Source organism: Symphalangus syndactylus, chromosome 5, assembly GCF_028878055.3.
Source record: "Symphalangus syndactylus isolate Jambi chromosome 5, NHGRI_mSymSyn1-v2.1_pri, whole genome shotgun sequence".
Taxonomy (NCBI): domain Eukaryota; kingdom Metazoa; phylum Chordata; class Mammalia; order Primates; family Hylobatidae; genus Symphalangus; species Symphalangus syndactylus.
The window spans coordinates 17,312,644-17,340,141 of NC_072427.2; the positions used below are offsets into that span (position 1 = coordinate 17,312,644).

General features: G+C 42.0%; 1 protein-coding gene and 1 pseudogene across 1 annotated transcript in view; one reads left to right on the forward strand and one right to left on the reverse strand.

Annotated features, from left to right (window-relative positions):
- ABHD2 (abhydrolase domain containing 2, acylglycerol lipase) overlaps positions 1-27,498 on the reverse strand; it is a 112,895-nt gene that overhangs the window by 40,275 nt on the left and 45,122 nt on the right. The window contains exons 4-5 of the mRNA XM_055277270.2: positions 8,990-9,165; positions 5,236-5,403 (exon numbers count right to left, since the gene is read on the reverse strand). Coding sequence (XP_055133245.1) covers positions 5,236-5,403; positions 8,990-9,165 — 344 coding nt within the window. The remainder of the gene's footprint in view (positions 1-5,235; positions 5,404-8,989; positions 9,166-27,498) is intronic.
- LOC129482096 (high mobility group protein B1-like) lies at positions 24,138-27,069 on the forward strand (annotated as a pseudogene).

Below are 27,498 nucleotides of genomic sequence, written 5' to 3' on the forward strand. Positions count from 1 at the left end.
TGTCATTTCTGAGGAGAAGCTTCAAGAGCCACACTCTTCCCACCCTCTGCAATGTTCCAGCAGGTAGCTGCTCCATGGGCCTGGTTCCTTGAGTGAGGACCATAATGATGGAGACACAGAGGCCCCTCAGCTAAGCCATAATGGATGGATAGTATGGACAGAAATAATTGTTTTAAACCACTGAGATCCAAGTTGTTTCCACAGCATAATCTAGTCCATCTTGACTAATAAGACAAAAACTCAACATGGAACTTGACACAATAATTCTGTGGTTCAAATGAAAAAAATAGGTAGGCAGACAAGAGCATACTCTGAAATAGCCATGAGTCAGTGTTGGTACCATCAGATATCAGGCCATATTGCAAGGCAACAATAATTAAAAATTGAGAACAGTACTGGGTGTAGAAACAAAAGTTAAAAAAGATATTTGTACTAAAGTATAGAAAGCCCACACATCAATAACTAACACAGTTACATGAGGACATGATTAACTATGATAAAAGGTTTCCAGTTCTAGCACGTTAACTGTGGACCTGCCTCAACTGACCAGTCAAAAGTAGCAAACATGGGCTTTGCTCTAATGTGTTAGGCCACCTTTAGTGAAGGATTGCTCCTTTCCCACAGCCCAGGAAAACATTTATTAAAAACATTATTTTAAACTAAAATTACATCAATAGCACCTAACGAAACACTAGTGCTTTCTCTCTCTAGGCTCTTTGAAGCTACCAAAGATGTTTTAATTTTTACATTTCAACAAAGCATCCAAATTCTGGATTTCTGACCTTTTTAAGGTTCTATTTGTTTGAGCTTATCCTCCAATGGTTAAAAGAAATTATTAACAAGTAAAACATGTACTGATAACACACAAGAAAACAAATAGTACGGCTAGAAGAAAACACCCATTTTTTTTCTAGGTCACCTTCTTTCTAGAACATTTCTAAAGTATAATAAACTACAGAAATGTACTTCTAAAATTCTGATGAAATAAAATGTAACACCACCATCCACAAATTAAAGGAGATAGTTAATTTTCCAAATTTGGGGCTTGAAGCTCTCCCCTGATGGATTCACTTCATCTCCAAGGGTTTTTCATGGTCACAGGCAGCTAGCTCCTCAGCCCAAACATACAGTGCTCTTAAGGCAGCTGTGAATGCTGCTCTTCTGCATGGGTTGCCCTTCCATGGCCCACTCCCCTGTCTACAAACTCCAACTGTTTATAAGTGCCTCTATTTAGGAGCTCATCTTTGAGAACCCAGCTCAAATGCCCTTCCTGGGAGAATTCTTCCTCCCACAACTTGACTCCTCGCCCATAGATCCAGGCTGGTTTCTCCATGCTGCTGCAGCACATTCACCAGGCCCGCTGTATTAGTCCACTCATCACGCTGTATTGAAATTCTTTTTTTCTTTTTGAGATGGAGTCTTGTTCTGTTTGCCCAGGCTGAAGTGCAGTGGTGTGATCTTGGTTCACTGCAACCTCCGCCTCCTGGATTCAAGTGATTCTCCTGCCTCAGGCTCCCAAGTAGCTGGGATTACAGGTGCCTGCCACCATGCCCGGCTAATTTTTGCATTTGTAGTAGACACAGGGTTTCACCATGTTGGCCAGGCTGGTCTCGAACTCCTGACCTCAGGTAATCTGCCTGCCTCAGCCTCCCAAAGTGCTGGGATAACAGGCGTGAGCCACTGTGCCCGGCCCTGTATTGTAATTCTTTAATGATACTCGCATCTCCCCGGCAGAACACATATTATTTATCTGGGTCACAAAAAGCACAATTAATCTCTCACCAACATGAATATACCTTCAAGTATTTGAATAAGAATAAACCTGGCTGGCACGGTGGCTCACGTCTGTCATCCCAGCACTTTGGGAGGGCGAAGCAGGTGGATCACTTGAGCTCAGGAGTTCGAGACAAGCCTGGACAACACAGTGAGGCCTTGTCTCTACAAAAAATTAAAAAATGAGGTGGGAAGCTCGCTTGAGTCTGGGAGGTTGAGGCTGCAATGAGCCATGATTGCACCACTTCACTCCCTCCTGAGTGACAGAGTGAGACTCTATCTCAAAAACCAGAACAAAACAAAACAAAAAGAATGAACCTAACATACAATAAATGTTTACTATATGTTAATCAACTGCCTACCAAGTCCTCAGTAACCCACATTTAATTGTAGCTCCACCTTACTGCAGCTGAAGAATCTAGAACTGCGTTTAAGAAACTGCTCGAGCCACACAGCATCTGTGGCAGTGCTGGGGCATCGGATCCAGAGCCTGTCTCCGGACCCAGGTACTCTCTGGGAGCAACGCTTGCACTTAACCTATTCTTCTCTGCTCTTCGGCTGCTGGACTCCCCTGACCTGGTGTGGTAACGCCTTCCAATCTGGTCTCTTTGGCCTACAGCCCCAACAGTTACAGCACTCTAGAGCTGGGAGGCCTAGACCATACAGACCCAGTTACTCTGCTATCTCTGGGATGATTCTGGCAGCCAGATCCAGGCTCCTCTCTTAGCTTTTCTACTTACTGGCTCTGTGCCCTTGCCCAAATCACTTAACCTCTCTGTGCCTCAGTTTTTTCATCAGAATTTTACAGTCCCATGGGTTGCTGTGGAGATAAAAGAGATTGTGCCTACATGTGACATCAGCACTGTGTCTGGCGCACATTAAGTGTTCCCACTGGCATGTCTCATATTATTGTTGGCACACTGTACTGCTAGTGCTCCCAAATCTCCATCCTGGCCCTGCAGCCAAGCCATGCCTCTCCATCTTCTACTTGTATAGATAATCTATATATCCAAGCACAAGACATTACCATTATTCTCCAGTTTTCTTTGTGTTTGATTTGGCCTATTTCTGACTTTTGGGTCCACTTCTGTCTCCCACATACTCACTATTCCCCGTGTGCCTGTGCTATCTGTAAATCCGGATATTCACCTATTTTTTTTTTTTTTGAGACGGAGTCTCACTCTGTTGCCCAGGCTGGAGTGCAGTGGCCCGATCTTGGCTCACTGCAAGCTCCACCTCCTGGGTTCAGGCCATTCTCCTGCCTCAGCCTCCTGATTAGCTGGGACTACAGGCGCCTGCCACCACGCCCAGCTACTTTTTTGTATTTTTGGTAGAGATGGGGTTTCACCGTGTTAGCCATGATGGTCTCGATCTCCTGACCTCGTGATCCGTCTGCCTTGGCCTCCCAAAGTGCTGGGATTACAGGCTTGAGCTACCGCGCTCGGCTGAATTCACCTATATTTGCAAGCTACTGACCAAACTGCTGAACAGAACAGAGTCTGTAAAATGGGTATCTTCAGCTGTGGGTGTGAATACAGAAGAGGAAATGAACTCAAGGCACCCAGCACCCTGCTTGGCACAAAGCAGGTGTACCTGTTCATGCTTCCATACCTGTGACCTTCCCTTACCTGCCTTTATAGGAGACAGTGCCCGTGCATGTTACCAGTGGCAATGTAACTGGAATGACCTTGCTGGAGGTCAATCTGACAAGATGTACAAATATGCATAAAAAAATGGTGACTCTGCAATTTTACTGGGAATTTACTCCAAGGTCATTCAAGAGAAAATAATTCTACGTACAAGACACAGTATTTATAGCATTGTTATTTAAAATGCTGAAAAGCTTTAAATAACCCATATGTCCTACAAAGATAAATGGTTAAAAAAACTATAACAGAGTAGTAACAGCAATGTGGCTCTTAAAAAGATTAAACATCTTTATGTTGGTGAATATAAAGTTATTTAAATAAATCACCATAGATATACATGCTATGACTGCAATAAATAAAAACTATGTATACATTGATAAAGACAGAAGGGTAGTTTGAAGAAATAGAAAATTATAGTTATGGTGAGACGATAGACATAATTTTTGGTTATTTCCCATTAAAACATATTACAATTTACTTGCTTATAACATCCCAAATATTTGTGCATATACAGATGCATATTTTATATGTTGTTTATGTATGCATATATAATCTAAAGAGAGAGCTAATAAGAATCAAGAACAAGCAGTCCAGAAGCCAGAACCTTAGCTAAAACAGGATTTTTTTTTTTTTTTTTCAGACAGTCTTGCTCTGTTGCCCAGGCTGTATTTTAGTGGCATGACATCTGTCTCCTGGGTTCAAGTGATCCTCGTGCCTCAGCCTCCTGAATAGCTGGGATTACAGGCGTGTATCAGCTAATTTTTGTATTTTTAGTAGAGACAGGGTTTTGCCATGATGGCCAGGCTTGTCTCGAACTTCTGGCCTCAAGTGATCCACCTACCTCAGCCTCCCAAAGTGCACTATTTATGGTGAGGGGTTGGTTTTGAAAATGTCCAGTAAGTCATGAACAGATACTTTTGAAAAAGACAATAAAAAGGCTGGGCATGGTGGCTCATGCCTGTAATCCCAGCACTTTGGGAGGCCAAGGTGGGCAGATCACGAGGTCAGGAGATTGAGACCATCCTGGCTAACACGGTGAAACCCAGTCTCTACTAAAAATACAAAAAAATTAGCCAGGCATGGTGGTGGGTGCCTGTAGTCCCAGCTACTTGGGAGGCTGAGGCAGGAAAACGGAGTGAACCTGGGAGGCGGAGCTTGCAGTGAGCTGAAATGGCGCCACTGCAGTCCAGCCTGGGTGACAGAGCAAGACTCCGTCTCAAAAAAAAAAAAAAAACAATAAAAATTAATTACTAGAGAAGGTATTACAGGCATGAGCCACCACAACTGGCCCAGCTAACACACAATTTTAATTCAAATCAAGAAGGATTTGAAGAAATACGAGACCTAGTTCCTGTTCCCCAGGAACCTAAAATCCAGTGAGTTGCTACTGTGCCAGGCTCCCTTCCCACTGACATTCACATGCCTCATCACACCCTTGCCTGTCAGTCACAAGAGTCCTGAGGAATGAGCATCAGAACAGCACAGTCCTGAAGGGCATGAGCTCTGCTACCCCATCTACCTGGCTCCAAGCCCTGCTGTGACTCTTACTAGCTAGGGGACCTTGGGCAAGACTTTCCCCTGTAAGCTTCAGTTTCTGCCTCTGTGAGGGTGGTTACAGTGCCCATCTCAAAGGCTGGTGTGAGGCGTGGCATCATCAATGCCCAGTACAAGTCGGCTGTTGATATAACCGTGTGATCTACCATCTCTTACAGATGGGCATAGGTTTAAAACTTAAAAAAACAAAAAACAAGGCAGAAGCAGAAGTAGCAGCACACTTGCAGAAAAAGGGAGGACTCCACTTCGCCATGCTTACCATAGGTGAACATGCGTGGCGAGGTCAGTTCAATGTTGGGCAGGGCACCCAGGTGGTTCAGCACGGCACACCGATAGCCATTTTTCTGGGCGTAGTCAACGAAAGTGCGGATGTATTGTTTCTCGCTGTGATTGGCAATTCCAGGGCAGATGACCATGGTGATATCATCTATAGGGTAGAGAAAGAGATCCTGATGTATCCAAGAAATGTGACATGATAAATGGACACAATTACACTTCACTGGCCTAGAAAACAGGGAGAGGGAATTCAACATACATCTTTCACTCAGTTCTCTGGGGAAGAATTTTTCCCTTCTAGCTGGAGCTGTCTATATCAGTGCTTCTCAAGCTATTTATAGTGAAGGGTTGGTTTTGAAAATGTCCAGTAAGTCATGAACAGTTACTTTTGAAAAAGACAATAAAAATTAATTAGTAGAAAAATGAAATGAAAAGTATATAAACCTCAATTTTCTACTATAAGATTCAACAAATATAAAATTACTCTGCTATAATATAAAATTACACATTGCTATAGAAGTTCCTGAACATTACTCTTAATTTCTGTAAGAAATTCTATTATTAATGAATGATTGAGAAAATAAAAAGTGGTGTTTGCACAGACCTCTTTGACCCAGAAATTTTACTTTCAGTTATTTATCCTACAGATGTAATTGTACATATGTAAAATAATATGTATGTATTAGGTTGTATTCAATCACGCAATACATATTCTTTTGCATATGACTGAACACAATCTAAATGCCCAGAAATAGTGGTCTGGTTGGATAAATTGTTGCATATCTAAGGGATGAAATATTATGAAGCCCTTAAAAATAATGAGACATCTTTATATACACTGATGTGGCAAGCTCTTCCATAAATTAAGTGAAAAAATGCTAAATGCAGAAGGGGGTTATAATAATGTTGCCTTTTGTGTGGAGAAAAAAAAGATATCTATATTTATCTGTATTTATAAATGCATCCACTATCTTTGGAATCACACACAAGAACCTTGAGAGTGGGTATAACTGAGCAGGGGTAGGGATGGAGAGTAGAGGACAGAGAGAGAGAGATACTTTCACTGTATACTGTTAGCACCTTGTGAACTTTCTATCATGAATATGAATTGCCTACTTAAAAATATGAATACCTACTTTTCTTTAAAAGAAAAGAGGTGCTTAGGTCATTAAATTTGATCATAATTTTTCTTCAAATTAAGATTTTTAAAATTTAGAAATTATTAATGCTGGTAGGGAAATGTGAATTAGTAAGCAATTTTCCAATATGCATAAAGAACCTTAAAAACTTTGTAAATTGTTGGATGTAGTGGCACACGTCTGTATTCCAACTATTTGCGAGGCTGAGGCAGGAGGATCACTTGAGCCCAGTAGTTCAAGGCTGTAGATCACGATGACTGTATCTGTAAATAGTCACTGTACCTCTAACCTGGCAACACAGCAAGACTCCATCTCTTTATAAAATTTATAAGCTTCGACCTAGTAAATTCCAATTCTTGAAATCCTGCCCAAAATTTTCTGATGAAGGATGATATAATTATTGATAGTTACAAAGTTGTAAATAAGTTAAATGCCCAACCATAGAAGAATGGTTAACTTATAATATGACCACATTGTAGAATATTAAGCAATCATTAAAATTGTGTTTTTGAAGACTTTTAGAGTTTTAATGACATGGGAAAGTCTTTATAATATAATGTATGATAATTCAAATTTTGGAAAAACAATGCATAGAACTGTAAGAAAATGGAACAAAACATTAACAATATATGTTGGGTGACAAAATTATGCGTGATTCTTATTTTTTAAATGTATTATTCATATTTTCTAAAATCAGTACTTATTCCTTTCATAGTCAGAAAAAAAAATCAGAAAAGGGGAAAAAGGGCTGTTTTTCTTAAAGTATGTCTTAGGTACAAATACTGCCTTCCCTAGAAGCACCTTTGTCACTCATTTCTGGGGGCAGGAGTGATAGAAAAACATGAGCAAGTACAAGGAAGAATCACTGTTCTGCCCTTTTTAACTTTCCATGTTGGTCCTGGTAGGAAGAGCAGATGGTCAAACTAACTTTGTACTTTAGTGGTAGAAGAAGAAAAAGCATTAGAAATAAGGGAAAGAAAACATTTAACTGGGTATGGTGAATAAATAAATATTGGAAAAACCAGCTACAGATTTATAGACACAGTGTGAACTCCTCACCTATTCATGTATTCATCCCTTCCATGGCTGTTTATTAGAAGCCAGCTATTCGGGGCTCTGGGGATTCCTACATTCTAGCAGATAAATAATACATAAGCACACACATAGGTTTAGAGAGTAGAAGCTACCATGAAGAACTAAAGCAGGAAGGCGTGATGGATTTACTGAGAAGGAAACACTAGTTAGGGGAGTCAGAGACAGTCCCTCTGAGGAGATGACATCTGAGCTGAGACCTGAATGGCGAGGAGGAGGCAACCATGTGAAGGTCTGGGGACCAGCATTCCAGGCAGAGGGAATATCAATTAAATATTTGTCACCAGCTACTCAGCAGTTCTAGCCACTTTAAATACCTAATATGTTTACTGGAATTTACCCATAAATAAATACTGAGTTCCTATTAAAAAAAAAAAAAACTAAGGTGCTTTTGAATACTATAGAATGCAAAAGACATGTTCTCTTTTGGTAGAAATACCATTCAAAAGGATGCTTGTACCTAATTCCACTTCCTCAAAAGTCTTCATTATGAAGCATTGTAGAAAGAATGCTATCTGTATAGGCTAGACAGAACAATGCCAAATTCCAGCAGCAATGAAAATTTCAGTTCTTTCTCAGAAATAGGTGTCCTAGAACATTGCATGATAGATATGACCTTAATATGTCTTTTTGTCCAGGGAAACCTAAGCAAAGGGAACCTGGGAGCCTTTTTATCTACTGCTATCCAACAAACGCCAGCCTATACTGCATCTCCAAGCTTCAGTTTCCTCATCGGTAAAGTAGGGATAGTAAATACCAGCCTCACAGTGCTATTTGAGGATTAAATGAGATAACAGTATACACGAAGCACTGAGAATGGTCTGACCTCTGTTGCTGTCATCAACCCAGAGGCCTGGTCCTGGGGCGCCTGGGCTCCAAGCACTCCCTCATTCCCTTAAATCAAGCTTCTGTATTTCACAAGAGGATTAAAAACTATCCTACGGCCGGGCGCGGTGGCTCACGCCTGTAATCCCAGCACTTTGGGAGGCCGAGGCGGGTGGATCATGAGGTCAGGAGATCGAGACCATCCTGGCTAACACGGTGAAAGCCTGTCTCTACTAAAAATACAAAAAAAAAATTAGCCAGGCGTGGTGGCGGGCACCTGTAGTCCCAGCTACTCGGGAGGCTGAGGCAGGAAAATGGCGGGAACCTGGGAGGCAGAGCTTGCAGTGAGCCGAGATCGTGCCACCGCACTCCAGCCTGGGTGACAGAGCGAGACTCCGTCTCAAAAAAAAAAAAAAAAAAAAAAAAAAAAAAAAAAAAAAAAAAAAAAACAAAACTATTCTACAATGAGTTCTGAAGAGCTTTACATGGTGACTGGCAAACACACACTGAAGCTAACCTTTGCAGGCTGCTCCTAAGTGATGAATCCCAGCAGGCTTCCCAACAGCCCCCAATGCCATGGGCAGAGTCAGTGGCACGAGTATTCACACTGTGCTGTGCTCTCCACTGACTAGTTCTCCTTCTCTGAGTGATGGCCCAATCACACAATCTAAAGCAGCTCACCTCCAACACAGTGTTCAGCCAAGGGCTCGAAGAGGTCGAATGTAGAAGTGGCTCCATCAGACATAGTGATGAACTTCCGGTGCCCGTAAGGATGTGGCGACCTCACCCTTCCCATCTTCCCATACAAGGCTGTCTGGATGTGTCCACTTTTCCCCCAGATCAACGGTGGAATGTATCTAAAGAAGGGACAAGGGAGGTCAATTTTCTCTACATTCCTTGAGCAATGTTCTGAAAAATCTTTTAGCAAAACTCTTTCAACCTATTTTTTTCCTGGCAAATTCTGCACACAAAGCATAAACATGAGGCTTTTATTACGTTACATCCATGCCATGATTTACCGCCTTTCCCCATTTACTAATACACTCTGCAACAGATTAGCTTTAGAAATCAACCAGGACATGTATATAAAGAGAGGATTTCAATTTAGGGTAACTGTTAAGTAATTCAACATGGGTTATTTCCATAATATAGAATAAAAAGAAAGCAAGTGATATATTTTGAACACATTCTAACTTGACAGGTTAGCTCATTATTAAAGGAGCTGATGTATATGAAATAGCACAGCGCCTACACTCACTAAAAGCTCACTTCTTCTTTCCTAACAAGACAGGCCACAGCTGCAGTGGTTACTCCACTAGCCAAACCTGCTGCTCTCGGTTACTGCTGGGAAGGGCTGCAAATTCTTCTAAGAGCCTGTAAGTGCCTTGTGGGGTGAGGGCACTACTGTATGCTCCAGAGAATGTGCTGTAAGGGCAGTGCAGTGTAAATATATGTTGGATTGATTAAGGATAAAGGCCTGTTAGCCTAAGCAAGGCATGAAGCCTCGCTAACAACGGTCCATTGTAAAAACACAGAGTGACTCTAGGCGTTGGTAGGAAATGCAAAAATCGCAAATAGTTAATTACCAGGAAAAGAAGATGTTCCAAGTTACAACTAAGAAATGATTATGGTTTACAACCACAGTACAAGATGACTCCATTTACTGAAACTGCTGTTGGTTTCACTTCCATGGCTTTTGGCCCAAGCTTGATGGTTGTCCAGGATTTATATCCTATATAAACTGGAGTCATATAATATAAAACGGTAGTGACATCAATCATTCCCCTCTGTATTATATGGCAGTGGTGAGTGTTTTATTAATCATTTACCTTAACCTACTTGTCAATTCCTGCCTATCATTTCTCTCAGAACCAGATGATCCCCAAAACCCGTCTTTGATTTACTCCTTGTATGTGTGTGTAATTAATTAAATCTACACAAACTTAAGAGAAGTGAAGCTATCACCTTAAGCAAACCAGTTCCCAGACAAGCTTCCTTTTCGGGGGAGGGGAGGAGAGGAGAGGAAAGAATATTTTAAGACCTTAAGGACATGAAGCCACTTGCCAGCATAACACCACAGGTGCAAATATCACTGCAAAAGCCATGGCATTTGGAAGGCAGGCGAAGGCATTCATAAGAGCTGAGTGGATTATGACAGTAACAAAAAGCAAGCTTATAAAAATGTCAATTGGACAACCAAACACTACACAAGATCTAGACACAGAACTTATAAAGGATTTCAGACTACCAAGTTAGATAGTAAGTTTTGCATAGAGGGAGAGGACTATCCAAGAAATTAAGCTTTTGATCACTCCTGGAGGAAAGTTTAAAGAAAATTTTGTTTATAAATTGAAAGTGGAAATATGCTGAGCTTAAAAATATCAGAAGAATGAGTAAATTTCATATGCCTACCTTCTGATCATGTTTAGAATACAATATAATCTCAGAAAATAGAACAAAAGAATGAAGTAAAATTTCTTTTTGGCTAGTCACAGATTTCACATTTAATGATGACACATGTGACTGTCCTGATGCCACATTCCCAGTTTAGAGTCAGGTCACCTCCTCAGAATCTTGGCAGCAGCCCCCCAAGCGGCCTCCAAGCCTCTAGTCTTGCTCTCACCTACTCCATCATCCACCCGCCAATGGAGGGATGATCTCAACACACAAGCCCGGCCCCCACCCTCCACTGCCTGGGTCCTCACTTGGCCTAGGAGGCCAGCTACACCCTGGTACTCACTTAACTTTCTGCCTAAGCTCAAATAAACCTAAAGTACCAGGCCCAACTCCAGCCAGAACAGGTACACATGGTGTTGAACTACTTCTGTCTGAGGAGTATTTGCTCAAGCTGTCTCCTTTGACTGGAATGCTTTTTCACACCCAGCGTTTCTTTGGGCCAGCTATTACTTGTCTTTCAAGACACTTCCAATCAGGTTGCTGGGGGAGTTGCCCCTTCTCCATGCACAGCTCTGTCCTAGCATTCAGGTGACTTGATTACTTTGGATGCTCTTTTCTAGCAAACCCCTCCTGCTGCTCATTCACCTCTAGCTCTATCCCCAGAGCACTGGACGTACATTACACACCTAGGGGAGATTTGCTTCAATGAACAGAATATAGAGACACTTAGTAAATCTAAAAGGACAAATATATGTTTTTAAAATATACAAAAATATATTTAAAATAATATGTGCCATAATAATGTGAATTCAGCTATTACATGATTGGCGTTTGGCAACTGTCCTCTTTCCAGCCTACCCAACCCCATTCTCAGAGTGGGGTGCAATAGTTCTCAGTGTGTGTGTGTGTGTGTGTGTGTCTGTGTGTGTGTGTTAGGGATCAATTGCCTCAGAATCACTTGGGACTTTCTCAGTTCAATGTAAGATCAATTATACACAGTGGAAGTCTCACAAGGATTAATTTTATGACAATACCTACCGATAAAACACTGTTTTTAATTAACTTCATAATAATACAACACCAGGGTTTACCAAATTGAATTTTTAGACTGCATTTACTATGGTGGGGTTCAATGTGTAGTTGTTTGTTTACATAACTTATCCACAGACCACAAGAAAAAAAATTAAAAACAAAAAACTGAATAGGTGCCCAGTCACATGGTTTAGGTCAGGAAGGAAATATGGACTAAAACAATAGAATATTTTGAAATTTATATAAACATATAAATACTGAATAAATGCTGCTAAAATGGTACATGAAGGAATATGCTTTTTCTATCTATGTGGTAGTTTGAAAATGTAGCGGCCAATAATTCCACTTATTCCATTCTTCTGCCAGGAGCTAGATTCCCTCTTTGTGATCTGGACTGGCCTGTGGCTTGTCTGGGCTTACAGAAGGTGGCAGAAGGACTGCCATGACAATTTAGGCCTGACCCTTGGGAGATATGGCTGCTTTTGCACTCTCCTCCTTGTAAGCCTGATGAGCGGGCATACAGAAGGCACTGTGATGGAACTGAGAGGCATGTGCGTTTTACATTTTGTAGATACTGCCAAGTTGCCTTCTAAAAAAGGTGGGTACATTTACATTCCCACCAATAATGAATGAAGGCACCTGTCTTCCTCACCCTCATTAATAATTGGCATTATTAATCTTTTATATTCTGGCCACTTTGATGGGCAAAAAAATGGGTATCTTGTTTCAACTTGTGTTTAAGTTGATCCAATCTATGGCTGAAAAAAAGCTGCTTGTTTGAATTTGCATTTCCCTGATTCATGTTTACTAGTCATTTGTATTTCTCTTCTGTGAACTGTCTGTTGATATCCTTTGTCTATTTTTCTATTATATTTTTCTATTGATTTATAAGTATTGTTTTATTATCCCTACATTAAGCCATTATCTATTATATGTTACAAATGTTTTCTCCCAATCTATTGTATATTTTAACTTTATTTTATGTAGTTTTTTTTTTTTTTTTTTTTTAGATGGAGTCTCGCTCTATCACCGAGGCTGGAATGCAGTGGAGCGATCTCAGCTCACTGCTACCTCTGCCTCCTGGGTCCAACCGATTCTCTTGCCTCAGCCTCCCTAGAAGCTCAGATTACAGGCATGCACCCATCACGCCCGGCTGATTTTTGTATTCTTAGTAGAGATGGGGTCTTACCATGTTGGCCAGGCTGGTCTTGAACTCCTGACCTCAGGTGATCAGTCCACCTCAGCCTCTCAGCCTTCCAAAGTGCTGGGATTACAGGCGTGAGCCACTGTGCCCGGCTCTAGTTTTTAATCTTTTATGGTTAAAAATATATTTTATAGTTAAAAGTATCTTTTATGGTTATATAACAAGATAAAGTTAAAATATACAATAGATTTTGTTGCGTTTTGTTAAAACCTTTGTGCTTTGCATTTTGTTGTAAAAAGAGCTATTGCAATACCCAATTATAAACATAATTCCCAATGTTTCCTTCTATTACTTCTATAGTTTTAAAAAATGTATTAACCTTAAATCCACTTACTTTTATAAAATGATGTGAAGGGAAGATATAATTCATTTTTTTTTCTGACAGACTAGCTCATTGTCCTTGCACAATAAATGGCCTATCCTTTCCCTACTTTCAGTTGACATCTTTAATATACACCAAGTTCTCAATTAAATATTTAGGTTTGGTTCTATACTTTGTATTCCAGTTTATTGATCTATCTGTCTATGCATATGCCAGTATGACATTGCTTTAATTAATATAGCTTTATGAGATACTTTGATAGTTGATAGTGCAGGCTGCCTTTGTTACTTTTCAAAATTTTCTTGGCAGATTTCAGCATTTTATTTTCCAGATGAATTATACGATTAGCTTGTTTAGTTCCATAAAAATTTTAGATTTTTGAATGGAAACACGCCAAATATACATTACCTAGGAGATAATTGACACCTTTACAATACTGATGTGTCCCATCCAAAAACATGGTATATCTCTCCATTAAATCCTATAGTAAAACTTCATTGCTTTCTTCATGTTTTACAGAATATTCCATTTTTTACTACACTAATTTGCATGTCTTTCTGTCTGTATTTTTTAAAGCTATTCTTGAGTTGAAGCATCTGGGCATGTTTTACCCTTAACTCCCTGAAAGTAGGAACAGTCTCTTCTACTTCTTTACTAATCCATATGGTATTGTGGCCAATGTTGTGCTGTGGCCAGAGGTTAATAAATGTTTGTTACTAACAAACAAGCTGGGCCACAAAAAAATATGGAGGCCAGCCTGTTCTTATCTTCTGAGCCTATTTATAATCAACATCTGGCTTACTAACAGAATTGCTCAGTGGGAAAGACCACAAGGGTCTAGACCTCCCTCCCACCCCCCATATACATACGTACCCATACACACACACACTCACGTCTTTAAGCAGATGAAGCCCACATAGGCAAGGACAGCTGGTGTTTTAAAAAGAGAGTTGAAAAAATAAAGTTGACTGATGCTCATCTTTGCCTTAAATCAGTGGGTGACCAATTCTTCCTTATGGTACCTAAGTCCCTTGGCTGTAAATCAAACTATTTTATAGCTAGTGATTAAACTCAGACTTCACTGTTATTTCCTTTGATTCTCCCTTGTACTTCTCTACCAAATTAGCACAGGACTTGGCACACAATAGATGTTTAGGATATGTTGTCTGAGATTGAGTCCTCACATCTCAGCAAGTTGCAGCAAGTCCTTTTCAGTGAACAAAATGCCTATCAGCAGCTACTCCTCGGCATTTGAAGTTTCTATCAGATAGGATGCATTGCTTAAAGCAACAAAACCCAACTCTGACTAACTTAAGAAAGGAGTACACAGAAGGACACTGGGGTGCCTACTAAATGGAAAAGAGGCTGGAGAACCAGGCTTGAAATGAGGGCAGGATCCAAGAAAGAAAACAGGGGGCTGTTCCAGGGATGTGATTTTTACACCATCAGTACCAGTGTCCCCTCACCCTACTCAAAGGTCAACGTCCCAGAAGTACGGCAACTAGAAGGGATGCCTTCAGTTTCAGAGTGGGTGGGCGACACACTTTGATTTATTACCTGCATGCAGTGGGAGACAACTTCCCCAAGGGGAAATTTGTATGCCCTTAGAAAGGAAGAATGAATGCTAGGCAGCCAGAAGGGGACAGACGTCCCCTGAAAGGTTTTGAGCTGGGCTTGTCTTTGATTCAAGAGGCTTCTTTACTGCCCTGATCCCCCATGGCCCACATTAAATCATCATGTTCCCATCTAGTTCTTCTGAAGGCTCATCTTTCTGTCCCTGTCCCCAACTCTTAGCATTTCACATACTTCTCAAATGTATTTATTTGAGCATCTGCTTTACCTGCAACACAATGTAATAAGAAACAGGAGAAACAGGTAATCTCCTTAAGTGTTGTTTTCTTCTCCCCATGCATCCATTTTCTAAAAGCAAATCTGAGCACACAAAAGGGCTGAAGTGTTTTTTTGTTTGTTTTGTTTTGTTTTTGCAATGGAGTCTCACTCTGTAGCCCAGTCTGGAGTGCAATGGCATGATCTCGGCTCATCGCAACCTTCACCTCCTGGGTTCAAGTGATTCTCCTGCCTCAGCCTCTGGAGTAGCTGAGATTACAGGCACCTACCACCATGCCTGGCTAATTTCATATTTTTAGTAGAGATGGGGTTTTACCATGTTGGCTAGGCTGGTCTCAAACTCATGACCTCAAGTAATCTGCCTGCCTTGGCCTCCCAAAGTGCTGGGGTTACAGGTGTGAGCCACTGTGCCCGGCCTACTGGAGTTGTTTTTTCAAGGAGACATCTAGGAAAGTAGAGTTTCTAAGACTCCTGGTCAATGATCTTTACTGGTCTTAAAGCACAGTAGCACATTTTGAATTCATCACTTTGTCCCCACGACTTTTTTGAGGTAAAATATATATAACATTTTAAAGTCTACAATTCAGTGGCATTTAATACATTCACAATATTGGGCACCCATCACCTCTATCTAGTTCCAGAATATTTCATCACTGCAAAAGGAAAGCCTGTATGCATGAAGCAGTCCCCCTTCCCTGGCAAACACTAATCTGCTTTCTGTCTCTGTAGGTTGACATATTCTGTATATTTCTTATCAACAGAATCATCAACATGTGACCTTTTGTCTTGGGATTTTTCACTTAGCATAATGTTTTGAGAGTCATCCATGCTGCAACATGTTATCAGTAATTCATTCCTTTTTATGGCTGAATAATATTTCATTGTATGAATATACCACATTTTGTTTATCTTTTCATCAGTTATAGACATTGAATGGTAGGCTGGGTGCAGTGGCTCATGCCTGTAACCCCAGCACTCTGGGAGGCCAAGGCAGGCAGATCACTTGAGGTCAGGAGTTTGAGACCAGCCTGGTCAACATGGTGAAACCCCATCTCTACTAAAAATACAAAATTAGCTGGGCATGGTGCCACATGCCTGTAATTCCAGCTACTCGGGAGGCTGAGGCAGGAGAATTGCTTGAACCCAGGAGGCAGAGGTTGCAGTGAACTGAGATTGCGCCACTACACTAAAGCCTGGGCAACAGAGTGAGACCGTATCTCAAAAAAAAAAAAGAAAAAAGACATTGGATGGTTTCCACTTTTTGGCTATTGTGAATAGCACTGCTGTGAACATTTATGTACAGGCTTTTGTTTGAACATCTGTTTTCAATTCTCTGGGTTGTGTCCCAGGAGTGGAATTTCTGGGTCATATGGCAATTCTATGTTTAACTTTTTGGGGAACCTCCAAACTTTTTCCCACAGCAGCTGTACCATTTTATATTCCCAACCAGGAACACAAAAGAGTCCCAATTTCTCCACATCCTCACCAACAGTTGCTATTGTCCATTAAAAAGAAATTACTATAGCTATCCTAGTGGGTGTGAAGTGGCATCTCTTGGTGGTTTTGATGTGCATTTCCTTTATGACTAATGATCTTGAACATCCCCTTTTGACTTGAGACCATTTCCTTCTACTCTATTTTCATCTCTATGTCTAAAATTAATCACATTTTTTTTTGTTTTGTTTTGAGACGGAGTTTTGCTCTTATTGCCCAGGCTGGAGTGCAATGGCGCAATCTCGGCTCGGCGCGATTTCGGCTCACCGCAACCTCCGCCTCCTGGGTTCAAGCGATTCTCCTGCCTAAGCCTCCCAAGTAGCTGGGATTACAGGCATGCACCACTACACCCAGCTAATTTTGTATTTTTAGTAGAGACGGGGTTTCTCCATGTTGGTCAGGCTGGTCTTGAACTCCTGACCTCAGGTGATCCACCTGCCTCGCCTCCCAAAGTGCTGGGATTACAGGCGTGAGCCACCGCACCTGGCCACAATTTTTTAAAAAAATGAATTAGTTGATAAATATATACTATCAGTCTCCTGTTTATCTCCCAATGGCTCATTCAAAGAATCAACTGATAATAAAACTGGCAATAGTTAAAACTGCATGTGGTATAATTGAGTACTGGGATTGTCTAAAAATTGACAGAAGAATCTAGTTTTCATAAAAACATTTAGACCTGTAAAATTTAACTTAGAGAACTGGACTTGGTGGAACTAACAGCCGCAAGAGAACTTGCCATAGCAGAAGCTATGGTCATAATATATGACACGGACAAAAAAACGATTAATGACTGCAGTCTTCGTAGTAAATTTAAATGGAAAACAACCCCAATGAAGATAAAATTTAACTGTATTGTATTAAAAAAAAACTCATCATGGAATCGAATTGGCTCAGCAGACTTTGTTTTAGAAAATATTTTCCCAAAGAAAAATTCTTTAATGTTAGCCTAACTCTGATGAAAATATTTATATTCAAAATGTCACTGGGTTCAACCCCTCCTGCATTCAATGGGAACGCAGGAGGCTAGAATCCGACTGGTACCCCATTCCTGCATGTTCCTCCTTCCCAGCCCAACCCAAGACAAGAGACTTGAGACCAATACATGCGATGATATGAGCTGAAAAGTAAGGAATTGGGTGGAGAAGAAGATCCTAAATGTGGTGATTCAGGGGCTGTGGAGGGGAAGGTTGGGCAGGCCACTTGCCAAGGAGCTCCGTGGAGGTCCTCTGAGTAGTCTGGCTTCTCCTCCTTAACAAGGCAAGAGTAAGGCTCATGATTTCACAGATCAAAAAGGAATGAGAGGAAATAGTTACCATGCTCTAATTTAGCTGCAAGAATGAGATACATGCTAAGGCAAATGCCACTGGAATCATACTACAGCAAATAAATTATGTCACCCGGAGTGAAACCTGGAGCCTCTCCCTTCACAACTTAAGAAGCCTTAAGGATGCTCCCCCAAGCTCTTTAACAAAGGAAGTCAAGGATGTTTGAGGTACTAATCTCAGTGGCTCTAGCATCAAGAATTTGTTTACCCTTTTTCTTTGAACATGGCATAATAGATAAAACTGCTATTTTATTTATCTATACAGCACTTCATAGTTTTTCAAAGTCCTTTTTTCTTTTCTTTTTTTTTTTGAGACGGAGTCTCGCTCTGTCACCCAGGCAGAAGTGCAGTGGCGCAATCTCGGCTCACTGCAAGCTCCGCTTCCTGGGTTCACGCCATTCTCCTGCCTCAGCCTCCCGCGTAGCTGGGACTACAGGCGCCCGCCATCATGCCCAGCTAATTTTTTTGTATTTTTAGTAGAGAAGGGGTTTCACTGTATTAGCCAGGATGGTCTCGATCTCCTGACCTCGTGATCCGCCCGCCTCGGCCTCCCAAAGTGCTGGGATTACAGGCGTGAGCCACCGTGCCCGGCCTCGAAGTCCTTTTTTAAATTAATATCTCATTTGCCTTCAATGACAATTTTGCGAAATGGGCAGATATTGTTAACCCCATTTTACCACAAGGATCCTGAGGCTAGGGAGTTCATGGCTTGGCCACATTCACACTGCTAGTCGAGAGCAGGGTTGAGACTTCTACTGGGGCCTTGGCCACTGTGTCCAGGGCTTATTTGGATGATAAAACAGACATGATGAGGACAGACAGATGCTTTCATTCCAGAGACTCCTATGAGTCTCTTAGTCATCCTTTAAATATATTGGTTATCTAGAACCAATGTGATGAGACCAAACATATCTGGAGTAGTCAACAGCCAACCTCTACCTTTAAAAATACATCAAATTAGCATGTATATATTCTGATGCTGGCCATTTTAAAGGTTATCTTGAACTAGGGGCTTTTCAGCAACATGGAGAACCCTGGTAGATATTCCTGATAGAAATCTTTTTATTGAGGAGCTGGTGAACGTGGGCTTCTAAGCCAGAAGCTGGCACTAAACAGGAGAAAGGGTAAAGTGACCAAGTTCTGGGGCTCAGGCAAGTACTAAACAACAGTTGTCACAACAAAGGGGAATCACTCAGGAGTAACTCCCTCTTCCTGCTTTAACTTTTTTTTTTTTTTTTTGAGACAGAGTTGCCCAGGCTAGAGTGCAGTGGCGTGATCTCTGCTCACTGCAGCCTCCATCTCCCGGGTTCAAGCGATTCTCGCACCTCAGCCTCCTGGGTAGCTGGGGTTACAGGTGCACGCCGCCACGCCCGGCTAATTTTTGTATTTTTAGTAGAGATGGGATTTCACCATGTTGGCCAGGCTGGTCTGGAACTCCTGACCTCAAGAGATCTGCCCACCTCGGCCTTCCAAAGTGCTGGGATTAACAGGCATGAGCCACAGTGCCTGGCCATTCTGTTTTTATAGTGGGGTCACATCTCACCCGCAGCTTGGTTCTCAAGTTAAAAGGTGAAACTATCAGGGTGGGTGTGGTGGTTCATGCCTGTAATCCTAGCAATTTGGGAGGCCAAGTGGGAGGATTGCTTGAGGCCAGGAGTTTGAGACCAGCCTGGGTGACATAGGAAGACTTCATCTATAAAAAAAAAAAATTAATTAATTAATTAATTAATTAATTAGCTGGGTGTGGTGGCGCATGCCTGTGGTCCCAGCTATTTGGGAGGCTGAGTTAAGAGGATCACTTGAGCCCAGGAGGTCGAGGCTGCAGTGAGTTATGATCGGGCCACTGTACTCCAGCATGAGTGACAGAGTAAGACTCTGTCCAACAACAACAAAAAAGTGAAACTAAACTATTAACTATAATAAAGTTATGTCCTGAGCATCCCTTAGTAACACACTGTCTCTGCGCAAGGGGAGCCCAAGCAGTTCTCCCTCAGTGCCAGGAAGATGGCTGGGGCTGCGGATAAGCACAGATGGCACTGGTGGCTTGAGGTTAAGGCCATGTTGTGAAACAAAGGAAATGGAAAAGAAAAACACAACTTTAAATGTGAAGATACAGTAAGGTGCTCTCTCTCGCAGGAGAGACACACAGGCCCTGGTACCAGCAGAGGTGACGTGAGGCTCCCAGATCACAGCCCCTCACATGCGGGGGGGCGGGGGGGCGGTGGCTGTGATCCTTTGAATGGAGAGGCTGGCAGAAGGGTCAGCACAAATAAGGTGGTGTGTGTGTGGGTGGGGGGGGGTCTCTCTCTTAATCTGTAGAGTTGAATTTGCATAAGTTAAATGTACATATGTAACTCCATTATATATTAGAAAGCATATCAAGATAATAGCTAACTATATTGTAATGTTAAAAAGAAGAAATTCATCATTAATTTATCCTCTGCCTAAATTCCAAGGCATCAGGTACAAGAAGGAATTTCCAGCACAGAGAAGTGTTTTTGCTGGATTCTGTTGGGCATCCACAGCCACCTCCAGTATTTGCCTGGAACTCACTCTAGAGGTTTATTTAAAAGGTCATCAAGCAAAATGAATGGCTATCTTCTCTAGGGCTTGTGACCATAAAATGTCAGGACCACAGGTCTTTCAGTAGAGCTTGAGGAAAAGAACTGCTAACATAGCACATGAGTGGAAGCCTCCCAAGTCCACAGGCTCCGACTGTTCCTAACACAGGCTGCTCAGCTCTACACACTGGCTGTGTCACTTTACACTCTGCCCTCAGACTTCCCTCTCTCTGCAAAACCCACGTCCAAAGGGATTCTTCAGCCACTGAGGCAAAACGCAGAGGAGTTACATCATCCGGGGAAGCCCTCCCAAGAAGAAAACTCTCTCCATCAGGGCTACAGAAACCCGCTGTGTGGCTGCTCCAGACAACTGCACACTCAAATGGCTGGTGATGTCCTCTGCTGGCTGCGTGCCGAGACTCCGGTCAGATTCTAGTTAGGTGCCAAGACTGTTAGGAGACATAGGCTTGGGATGTTTCCTCAGTTTCCAGAGAGAATGCCCATCTTCACAGGCCCTCCACTCTGCTTACTTGAGTGCACACACTCAAGGGAAGAAAAGCAAATTTTTCATCTCAGAAAAAAATATTTGTCCACTGAGAAAGAAAGGTGACCTTTATTCTGACAAACAGATTTGTTTTGAGAGTGACAACATGGACTGAGGATGCCCAACTAGGAGTGTGCTGCTGGCACCTGGGGCCAAACCAAAGATGTTATCAGGTCCGAGCCTGCCTCTACCTATATTTTCTTTTGGCTCTTATATATTGATTTAATAAAATTCAACAAATATGAGTGCTGTGAGGCATACAGAGATTAGAGCCAGACACAGTGACCGCCCTGGTGGCATTCGTAATCTGAAGGCAGGATGCATGATGAATACACAGGCAGCTACTGTCACAGACAGGAGTGGTAGGCAATGGGGTCAGAGGGATAGAATAGGATGATACTATGGGGAGACAATCATGAGGCTGAGAAGTACCAATTTCACTTAGTGCATGATGGGGAGTACCAAGATCTCAGAGAGGAGAGACATTTCTGAGCACCAAATCTCTGCATCAGGAGCTGGGTGAGTCATGTCTCTAGTTTATTTACTTATTTATTTTTAGAGACAAGGTCTTACTCTGTCACCCAGGCTGGAGTGCAGTGGTACAACTACGGCTCACTGCAGCTTTAACCTGCCATGCTCAACCAATCCTCCCATCTCCGCCTCCTGAGTAGCGGGGACCACAGGCACATGCCACCATGCCCAGTTAATTCTTTTTTGTAGAGACAGTGTCTTGCTATGATGCCAGGGCTGGTCTTGAACTCCTGGGCTCAAGTAATCCTCCTACCTCAGCCTCCTACAGTGCTGGAATTATAGAAGTGAGCCATCCTGCCTGGCCTTCTAGCTTAATCTTAATTCTGAGCAGTGGTGTCTTCCCCATTTTAAAGATGAGGGGGAAAAAAAAAGCTAGGATTAGAGGACAGGTCTCTGATTCAGTCCAAAGTGTTCCTTACTTTATCACACTCAAGACTCATCAACTCCCCCAATCAGAAGTTAAAATAACAGCTTTGTGCCTATTTTCTCTTGTCTGATCAACTGTCAAAATGTTCTATATTAAATAATGTTTCTTCAAATTGAAAACTGAAGTTGTTGGAGCTTCTCTACAGTGGTCTTCACATGTCTTTGACAAAAAACCATTTCTTTCGTTTTGCATGTTTTTCACAACTATAACTGACTTGTTAGAGGAGTTTTTTTCTGCAGAAGATACATCTGGGGGCTAATTAATTTGAATATTCACATTTAATTATTTCTAAGATGAGGCCAGAATGTTAATAAAATCATACTGAATATCTCCCCAAAGATCCAGGAGAGCGATGACAGTGAGAGCAAGAGAGGATGGAAGTGCTTCTAGAAAGGTGACAGGTGTCTGATTTGGGGACACATTTTTATCCTACTTTCATGGGTGAGAATAAACCCAGAAGGACAAGCATCAGTGGTGGGGGAAACACTGGGAGTGAAGCTTTGTGGCAGCTCCACGAGTCTGCAAACTGAGTTCCAGGCCTTCCTGTGTGTGCACATGTGCATGTGCATGTGCATGCATGTGTGTGCACACAGGGAAGGTAAGGAAGCTGGCAAGGGCCAGGGTTTACGAGAACATTTTGTCAGTTCTTTTCCCAGATCCTGAACTGCCAGAGCGTCCCTGCTTCACAGGCCTGGAAGTTAGGGCCCCTGCTGCTCCTACCACAGACACCTCTGGTTTCCTTTCTGGCCTATCTACCTCTAGCCTGGTGGACCTGAAGCCAGCAGGTCACCAGCAGGTCTTTCATGAGCCCATCCCACTGGGCTTCACCCTTCTCCACTAGGACACAGCCCCCAATGGAAGCCCTTCTTTTCAGGAGGGCCAGATGTGGAGTAGACCCTGCGTGCACATCTCACCAGTCCTGCTGGGGAGGTGAGGCTGAGGCTGGGAAAGGGCTTCCTCATTAGCTTCAGGAACAAACACCTTGGGCCTTTCATCTCAAAATGGCAGCGACATATTCAGCTTCCCAAACACCCATTAATAGGCTCATCAGAAATCCACTTTGAACACAGCATTTTCCCCTCACTGGAGGCAAATTCTTCTCCACAGCTGTCACACATTACATTTTCACTGTTGTTGCTAAATGCTCTATTCCTGAATTGCAGGATCTGTACAGGAAAATTCCAATGCAGAGACTGTTTCTGCCTGAAATGACCAAAAGTGACCTGAGGAAACAAAAGAGCAATCCTCTTCTGTTCTTGAACTGGTTTCTAAATACAGGACGGAGGCCACTGGGCCAGGCTGGCACATCTGTGACCTTTGTACATATCGTGCAAACTATAAAATATGAATGTTAGGAGAACAGCCCCGTGAGTTACAATAAAACCACGTAAAAAGAAACTGTACGTTTTTGCTCTAAGGAAAAATAAATGTGTTTTTCTAAAGTTCAAAGAAAACCAGTTAAAACCCCTCAGAACTGTATCCACATGTTAAATGCATCTGATCCCACTATCTTCCTGTTCACAAACAGCACGCGGAACTGGTCACACCCCTCCCTATGCAGACCAAAGCACAGTCCTCTCTCCTCACGTTGCATTTCAACCTGGTTTTGACACCATGCTTTAAGTAGGGAGGCAGTTTATTAAGAAGCTCCAGCGTTCCATTTGACAAATGTCATCCGTTAGAGAACTGGTCCTGCAAACAGCCAGTCAAAGATTAGTGACCTAACTTTAGGAGAAGGCACCACAATTCCCAGACCCGGGCTGCCAAGGTGCTAAGTGCAAAGTTCCCAGACTCACTCTGTGTTAACCAAACAGGACGTATGCTGACGCTCAGAACACAGAACACCCGTGTCTTGTCCCCATCTGCCTAGTCACCTCTCTCCTGAGGACATGCACATAGATGCCAATGGTCTGCTCTTTGTCCAACCCAGTGCCTTTTGGCTACTTCCCAGGCCAAGGCTACCTCAAAATCTGTGCCAGGGTTATGGAGGAGGGAAGATTAGAGCTGGAAAATCACATTATATTTGCCACTATTCCTAGTGGAGGAAAACTCAAATACCTAAATGTGAAGCCCCTGGATTATCTACACAGAATGCTCTTTTAAGAACACGCTAATCGACTAGGAGCTGCACTGGCTGCAGAGCAATGTTACAGAGCGGAGAGAGTGAGGAGGCTGCACCTGGCTCCCGATATCACAGCCACTGCAGTACAATGACTCCATAGAGATAGCACTGGGGCAAGTGAGAGCCGGATAGGCACTGGGAAACTCTGTGCCTTGCTGAGGAAAAATAACTAAACATGGGCAAAGGAGACCCTAAGAAGCCAAGAGAGAAAATGCCATCATATGCATTTTTTTGTGCAAACTTGTGGGGAGGCACATAAGAACAAACACCCAGATGCTTCAGTCAGCTCCTCAGAGTTTTCTAAGAAGTGCTCAGAGAGGTGGAAGACCATGTCTACTAAAGAGAAAGGAAAATTTGAAGATATGGCAAAGGCAGACAAGGCCCATTATGAAAGAGAAATGAAAACCTGTATCTCTCCTAAAGGGGAGACGAAAAAGACGTTCAGGCTGGGTGTGGTGGCTCACGCCTGTAATCTCAGCACTTTGGGAGTCCGAGGCGGGTGGATCACCTAAGGTCAGGAGTTCGAGACCAGCCTGGCCAAGACAGTGAAACCCCATCTCTACTAAAAAAAAAAAAAAAAAAAAAAAAAAATAGCCGGGCATGGTGGCGGGCATCTGTAATCCCAGCTACTCGGGTGGCTGAGGCAAAAGAATCATTTGAATTTGGGAGGCAGAGGTTGCAGTGAGCTGAGATTGTGCCACTGCACTCCAGCCTGGGCAACAAGAGTGAAACTCCATCTCAAAAGAAAAAAAAAAAGTTCAAGGATCCCAACGCACCCAAGAGGCCTCCTTCGGCCTTCGGCCTTCGTGTTCTGTTCTGTTCTGTTCTGTTCTGTTCGGTTCGGTTCTGTTCAAGTATCACCCAAATATCAAAGGAGAACATCCTGGCCTGTCCACTAATGATGTTGCAAAGACATAACACTGCTGCAGGTGACAGGCAGCCTTACGAAAAGAAGGCTGCGAAGCTGAAGGAAAAATAAGAAAAGGATATTGCTGCATATCGAGCTAAAGGAAAGCCTGCTGCAGCAAAAAAGGGAGTTGTCAAGGCTGAAAAAAGCAAGAAAAAGAAGGAAGAGGAGGAAGATGAAGAGGATAAGAATGAGGGGGAGGAGGAAGATGAAGATGATGATGATGAATAAGTTGGTTCTAGCGTAGTTTTTTTCTTGTCTATAAAGCATTTAACCTGTACATAACTCACTCCTTTTAAAGAAAAAAACTGAAATGTAAGGTTGTGTAAGATTTGTTTTTAAACTGTACAGTGTCTTTTTTTTTTTTTTTTTTTGTATAGTTAACACACTACCAAATGTGTCTTTAGATATCCCCGTCCTGGTGGTATTTTCGATAGCCACCAACCTTGCCTAGTACTGTATGGGGGTTGTAAACTGTCATGGAAATTAAAAGCAGGTTCTTGTTAGTGCACAGCACAAATTAGTTATATATGGGGATGGTAGTTTTTTCATCTTCAGTTGTCTCTGACATAGCTTATACGAAATGATTGTTGTTCTGTTAAGTGAATACCACTCTGTAATTGCAAAAAAAAAAAAAAAAGTTGCAGCTATTTTGTTGACACTCTGAATGCTTCTAAGTAAATACAATTTTTTATTAAAAATAAATAAAGAACACACCAATCAAGAGATGACTTTAAGGATTAAAATGCTGACATTTGACATCAGTATTTGTACCACATCTTGCCTTTCTTTGATGTGCAGAAAACAACTCACAAAATGGCAAGCAATGATGTTAGGAAAAAAATAGGTTCTACAAATATTTAATGAAAATTATGTTTCTTTTGTCAGTAATTATATAGACCATTACTAATAAGCCATACTCAAAACTTGACACCATTCTTGCTCCCAGGGAGTTCACAATCAAGAAAAGGAGATACGAAAACTTTCTAACGCTCTTTTGGGCTCAAAAGACTTGAATAAATGAACTTGCATTGGAAAACTTGGCATCACAAATGTCAATTTTCCCTAAATTACCTATAAGCTTAACAGATACACAATAAAAATAATAAGATTTTTATATGTGGAATTAAACAAGCATTCTAAAGTTCATTTGGAAAAATGAACCAGCTATAATAGCCAAGAAAAGTATGAAAACAAGCAGTGCTGGGGTACGAGCACCGCCCCACTGCCCACAGCAAAACACAGTACAAAGCTGCAATCTGCTGATGGTATGTGTTCAGGATCATCAACGGAACACAAAAGACTGGAAATATGCCTAAATACATACAGGAAATTTAATTGGTCAAAAAGGTGGCATTTGAATAATGGGGTAAAGATGGATTGTTTAATAAATAGTGTTGGACAAAGCGTAGCCATCTTGAAAAAAATTATGTTGGAGCCACACCTCACACCAGGATAAATTCTGGAAGGATGAAACATTTCAAAATAAAAATGAAATCATTCATATGCTAGAAGAAATTCTAGGCTTTAAAAAATAATCTTGCAGTGAAGAAGACCTTTCTAAGGAAACCAGAAATCCCAGAAGCCACAAAAGAAGCATTTGAAAAATTTAATTACGCAAACATTAAAAAAAATTATGTGGCCGGGCGCGGTGGCTCACGCCTGTAATCCCAGCACTTTGGGAAGCCGAGGCGGGTGGATCATGAGGTCAGGAGATCGAGACCATCATGGCTAACACGGTGAAACCCCATCTCTACTAAAAATACAAAAAAAATTAGCCGGGCGTGGTAGCGGGCACCTGTAGTCCCAGCTACTCAGGAGGCTGAGGCAGGAGAATGGCGTGAACCCAGGAAGCGGAGCTTGCAGTGAGCCGAGATCACGCCACTGCACTCCAGCCTGGGTGACAGAGCGAGACTCCGTCTCAAAAAAAAAAAAAAAAAATTATGCATGGCAAATACCACTATGGGCAAAGTCAAAAGACAAATGACAAACTGAGAACAAATATTTGCAATTCATATCACAAAGGGCTAATTTCCCTAGTACATAAAGAGCTCCCTCAAATGATTAGGAAAAAGACCAATGACCATCAGAAAAATGGTCAGAGGCTACCAATTGGCAGTGAATAGAAAAGGAAATAAAAAGAGTTCTAAAATATAAAAAGATACACAGTCTCTTTAATCAAAGAAAGACTAACTAAAACCACAGTGAGAAAACATTTTTCACCTACCAGATTGGCAAATATCAAAAAGTAGAAGAACTCCTGATGTTGGCAAGGTTTTGGGGAAATGTGCTCACAGTGCTGGTGTGGAGAGGCTTGAGGGCAACAGCTAACAAAATTTTCCATGCACATCCCCTTTGACCCAGGAGTTCCACCTCTAGGAGTTTATCCTACACTGACAGGTGCGCATCCTGATGAAAATACAGAAGCATTCAATGCAACATTGTGAAAGCAAAAGATTACAAATAAAGGAAAC